Source organism: Salvia miltiorrhiza, chromosome 3, assembly GCF_028751815.1.
Source record: "Salvia miltiorrhiza cultivar Shanhuang (shh) chromosome 3, IMPLAD_Smil_shh, whole genome shotgun sequence".
In the NCBI taxonomy this organism is placed as follows: Eukaryota; Viridiplantae; Streptophyta; class Magnoliopsida; order Lamiales; family Lamiaceae; genus Salvia; species Salvia miltiorrhiza.
Genome location: NC_080389.1, coordinates 56240744 through 56246320, shown reverse-complemented (window position 1 = coordinate 56246320; position 5577 = coordinate 56240744). Strand labels below are relative to the sequence as shown.

Sequence of the window (5577 nt, the reverse complement as noted above, 5' to 3'; positions counted from 1 at the left end):
GGGATAAAGTAAGTTAGCCTGGATTTATGTGTCCTAATGGATTCGATGAGCTACAGTCCTAGTCATGACTCGTCTCCTTCATTTACAGTTAAATTATTCTATCTTTAGAGCATTCATATCCGTTGAATCAATTGTTGGCTCATCTATCTCTGGGACCACTTATGAGTCAAAATCATGTATTGGTGTGGCTAATTCTGCTGACTCATATCCATTAATTTTAATTTAAACATAAAAAATAGTGCGTGTATTGCATGTGCATGCACAAAACAACGAATGAGCCCGGTTCATCCATATGAGCCGTAGCTCAAGTCGGCATACTCTGCATCGGTTGGCTCATCGCCAAAATCGACTCGAGCCGGGGCGACCAGCCAACCGATATCAATACCCTAACTAGTTTATTCACACGTAGAAGGCCAATTAATAGCGGCCTAAATGAATGTCCAGAGTTTGCCTAACTCCAATATGTTACCTCTAGGTAGTTATATTTTATGCTAATAGTATAATAATATAGGTCTCATACGTAATACTTATAGAATAAATCAAATTCGTAAACTTTATGACAAAATTGTTAATATTATGTACAATTTATTTGTCAGCTTCTCCGTATTTCTTTATCTCAACTCTTACCTACAATACAACATACGTTATAGTACAATATTATACTATCTGCGTTCCATTACAAACACTACAAAATTCGCGCAAAATAGCTACGGAAATTTCCGTAGCTAAAAACACTAATTCCGTAGCTAAACAGTTTTACCTACGGATCGGGAACGGATGTCGTCCGTAGGTATATCGCTCGTCGCTAAATTTTTAGCTACGGAAATCCGATCCCTCGCTAATGTTAGCTACGGATTTAGCTACGGAAAATCCCTCGCCGGAGTGTGTCGCCATAATCGTCGTCTAGCGGTCACCAACGGACTTAGCTACGGAAAAATCCGTAGCTAAATGGCTACGGAAATATCCGTAGCTAGTCTGAATCCGGCGACAGGAGTTTCTTCACCAGCTATTTGGATTTAGCTACGGAAAATTCCGTAGCTAATCCGTAGCTAAGTTGCTAAAATTTTGTAATTTTTATTTTAATTTTTGTTTACCTTAATACAACCTGTTATATACTCGATTTCTAGCAGAACTAACAACAATTAATATTATTTCAACATCCAACACACTCATTATCCCAAAATAGTCAATATCAAAGTCATAAACCAAAATAGTCATAAACCAAGATAGTTTAGAAATCACGTGTCTAACAAGTATTTCAAAACCAAACACCTAGAAATAGTAGTCACAAACCAAAATAGTTTAAAAATTACATATCTAACAAGTATTTCAAAATCAAGCACCTAGATATAGTCGATATCAAAATCAAAACACATGTATAATCATGGAACATGTGATGGTGGATCTGGATGGCTAGTGGCACTGCTTGATTGCCCTTGCAACTGCTTGATAATCTCCATTGCAACTTTAACCTGTTCTTCTAATCGAGATGTCCTTTCTCGCTCCTCTTGAAGCTGCTCCTCTACATCTCCTAGGCGAGTGGCATACTGCTCTTTGTCAATGTCGGACATAGCTGAAGTACTACTCTCTCCCGATATATTGGTCTTCAAGGTCAATGCGAGACTACTTGTGCCGAACAATCTTTGTTTTTTATCTAAACCGCCTCCCAAGACATCTAGATAAATCTTGTTCATATCCACGGGCGTATCAGGATTAGATTGGCCCATCTCTGCAGCAATTTCTTGTACCTCCACCTAATTGACAAAAAATGTTATATAAAACATATTAAAATATACACTATTAAAGACATATACTTGTTTCAACCAATCTACAACCAACAAATTTCATAAGCTACACTCAAATGATTGAAGTATTGCTAATTTCCATTAGTTTCCTTGAGATGTATAAATAAATATTGAATGGTCCATCACTTTTTAACTTCATGTTGTGCACGAAGTCGCTATACCTCATGGCCGCCCTTTGAGACCATTTTTTGTAGACTTGATTCTCAAACTTTTCAGGCCATGTGTACACTTTTTATAGAAAAATTACTCATTAATATTTATTAAAGTTAAATGTAAAATAACATAAATCAATATATAACACTTACTTTGAATTCATCAAAGTACAACTTTTTGATGTTGTTGGGAGTTAATTTCCAATTAAAGCCAGTTGGATTCTTCACTTTCTTGAAAGATGTGGTAATCACACTAGACATCTTCTTGTGTGATCCTACCACCCTACAAAATAAACAATTTAATTAATTCATGAGATATATTGGTAAACTTTTCTTGCATTTACATACAAAGGCAGAGCACAAAACCAAATTAAACAACAATGAAAAAAACTGTGTTATCATAAACCAATCGTGCAACGGAGCCTTTAAGCTCTTCAACCTGCATTTGTGCAAGTGAAAGAAACGGTAATTCATGAGGAAGCCCAAGCATATAGAGGGGGTTATTTATCATAGAGTGTAGGAGATGGATTTGCCTGTCTCAGCAACATCTGGTTTTTCTGCACCACCTGCAGTTGCTGCAATGAACATAGCAATGCAATCAGCCCCCTTTATTCACAGAAAACAAAACTCTAATTTCTACTAGTTATATACCATCATCATATTCAACTCTGTAAACAAGTCAAGTCAGCACACAAGAAAAAGGAAATGCTTTTACTTTCATACCTGCATTCTTGATTTTTCCACTTCATCCTTCAACAGTTGCAGCTGCAAAATTGGACATTCTTTTAGAGACCAGAAGATGCTTTTAAAGACGTCCACAACTTTCTGCTTTGGTATAAAGATTTTATCACAGTAAGAATGTGACATAAATGTCAAACCTTTGTATCCTTTATGAACAACAGCCCTTTGATTAATTTATCATCAAGCTCAGATAATTCCTGTGAGCTCATCTGTGCTAAGTCCTTACCCAGAAATTTCCTGAACATCACAACCAGTATAAAAATAAAACAGAGATTCTCTCAAAATTCATGGCAATATTGAGATTACTAAAGTAAAATGTTTAACTACCTAACACCAGCCTCCTTCTGCACCTCTTCGTCGGGGTTCTGTTTGTGGTTTAAGAAAAGAGGAAAATCAGAAAACTCAACTCCTAAGACATACTTATTTATTAACAAAGATAATCAATCAAGATATTTTGTGAAAAAATGAGACACCCTAACCAATATATATTATCATATTGTCAAAATAGTGCAAGAGCTGGTGATAGGAGATCAACAGAGCTCATCATACTCTCAGAGCTAATTATCTAGTAATAATCACCAAATGTCTCAATTTCAGTCACATATATAGTTCAACGAGTAATGTGTGTTTCATCAATGCACACTTTTCTTCTTCTACATAACCAAAGAGAAACAATTTTGTAAGATTACTTGTAGTCCAAACTCCATCACTAGAAGGAACAGACAGCATATCCAACTTAATGTCCTATAAATAATCACCTCACAGAGAAAGCTTCTATACTAGCTACTTCAACATATACAGCTACTCTAGAAGATTTTGTTCAATTCAAAATTCATCATGTTTTGATTTCAGCCGAGTATTTATATGGAAAGGCAGGGGAAAAAAACGCCAGCATAGTGAAACAAAAGGATAAAAGTTAGAGTTGCTAGCTATAAGAAACATACTTCTGGTTTTGACTGCATTGCAGCACGAATGCCAAGCTCCTTGCACATCTTGAATTTGGTTATAATTTTCTGCATGCTGTACCAACAAACATATATAGTTTAACTCAACTCCCCAATTATGGTATTTGAATAACTAAAGATCCATACCAAGATGCATAAAACAATATGCTCCTTCCACCATATACATATGCTCTCAAATCATAGGTAAATTCTACATTCACACCATTGCATGAATTCCATTTATAATAATATTTTACTGAATTAAACATACAGAAATAGCACATTACTCCACCAAAAAATTAAATTCGTATCATTTGATTTTGCACTATCTCATTCCATTTAACCCCTGTATGAATATATAAAACTGATCACCAATACATATTTACACACAACCTAAAAAAATATCGAAGTTACACTCAGTAAATCAAAAAATGAAATGTGGAACAACTAATTAACAGATCACCTATGCCATATAGAACATACAAATTTTTTAGAGGCAAGCCTTAGAAACTTACAGCGCCTACGACGGTGAGCGAGCACGGTGGCGGCACCTGTGAATGAGAATGAGATGGTGAGAGAGATAGAGATCGACAATACTGAACGTGATGTGAATGTCGTGATCTGTACCTACCGACGACTTTGAGAGAAACGGCGGAGCAACCGCGGCGACGGGATGAACGGCGCCGGAAGAGTGAGAAACGCTAGGGTTTGCAATTAGGGGAAAATGAGAAGAAGAAAGACCGCGGCTGCACCTTTAGATTTGAAATTTGGTCTTAGCTACGGATTTTGCTACGGACATTCCGTAGCTAATAAGTCACAATATCCCGCTACGGATAGAGTCCGTAGCTACGAATTAAATTTTAGTTTAGCTACGGATTTAACTACAGTTATTCCGTAGCTAAATTTTTTTAACAAAAATTAGTAATTTTTTTGACTTTAATGACGGAATATATCCGTAGCGAAAGTATTGCTACGGAAATCCGTCGTTAAATCCGTTGCTAAATTCAACAAATTATTTCCGTAGCTAATCCGTTGTAATTCCGTCACAGAATAGCTACAGAATAATTTCCTTAGCTAATTCCGTAGCTAAATCTAGCGTTTTTTTGTAGTGAAATGTCTTACTTATTTTTGGACACGGAGATTAAGAAATGTCTAATTAGTAGATAAAGTTGATTGGTGAAAATTATTTAAATATTAGGTATAGAGAGAAAATATGTTGTCAAAAAAAGAATGAGTTATTTGTAGTGAGACATCCCATTATAAAAAGTGGAACATTTGTAATAGAACGAAGAGAGTAAAAAATGATTCCTTCGAACATTTGTAGTAAAATTATAATAATCTTATCAACACTAATATTTTCTAACGTATCTTTCTCAATAGTTAAAGTTGTCAAATCATTCAACATTTCTTGTAACATTGACGATCTCAAGTATATGTTTTAACTAAATTGTCAAATGATTCCTTCTTGTGACATTAATTACATGCATGATTAATAAAAATTTATAAGCAATTGAAACATCCACATAGCAATCTGCATAATTTTAATGGCGGACATTGATTAAGTAGGCTAAGTCAATTGCAACATTTTCATTTTAGAAAAGAATCATGATATCGATATCTAGAAAAAAAATTGAATGAAAAATGACACAATATTGTCTTAACTCATTATCAAGTAGCAAAAGAATGACTCCAATTAGTATTTTATGAAGTAGAAATTATGCCTAGAAATTATGCCTAAAAAATTATGCCTAGATCCTAAAATTATCCAATGTATACTACAAATAAGTATTTTATGTTTAAAAATTATCCAAAATATAGTATACTACAAATAAAGTATTTTATGCCTAGATCCTTTACTGCAAAACATATAATTAATGCTCACAAATATCTTAGAATTTAAGTTGATATAAGTTGGGTCCATACAATCTAATTATT

General features: G+C 34.5%; 1 protein-coding gene across 2 annotated transcripts; it reads right to left on the bottom strand.

The window, feature by feature from the left end:
- Positions 1-1192: 1192 nt before the first annotated feature.
- LOC131014586 (uncharacterized) lies at positions 1193-4755 on the bottom strand. Of its 2 annotated transcripts, none has more exons than XM_057942597.1 (8): positions 4270-4755; positions 4158-4193; positions 3643-3718; positions 3026-3063; positions 2836-2935; positions 2681-2722; positions 2111-2532; positions 1193-1754 (listed from the first exon to the last, which is right to left on the bottom strand). In XM_057942597.1, exons 3-7 carry the CDS (start codon positions 3715-3717, stop codon positions 2458-2460), a joined length of 330 nt encoding a protein of 109 aa, XP_057798580.1. In that variant the 5' UTR covers position 3718; positions 4158-4193; positions 4270-4755; the 3' UTR covers positions 1193-1754; positions 2111-2457. The 2 variants fall into 2 exon arrangements, with proteins under 2 accessions (XP_057798580.1, XP_057798579.1); XM_057942596.1 differs by having other exon boundaries at positions 4274-4755.
- Positions 4756-5577: the final 822 nt, after the last annotated feature.

What these genes read in the sequence shown, in the direction of transcription:
- LOC131014586 (XM_057942597.1), bottom strand. Translation starts at nt 3,717, where the DNA reads ATGCAGAAAATTATAACCAAATTCAAGATGTGCAAGGAGCTTGGCATT. An exon ending in CAGAAGGAGGCTGGTGTTAG is followed by an intron (nt 2,936 to 3,025) that starts GTAGTTAAACAT and finishes TGTGATGTTCAG; the next exon opens with GAAATTTCTGGGTAAGGACT. An exon ending in TGTTCATAAAGGATACAAAG is followed by an intron (nt 2,723 to 2,835) that starts GTTTGACATTTA and finishes CCAATTTTGCAG; the next exon opens with CTGCAACTGTTGAAGGATGA.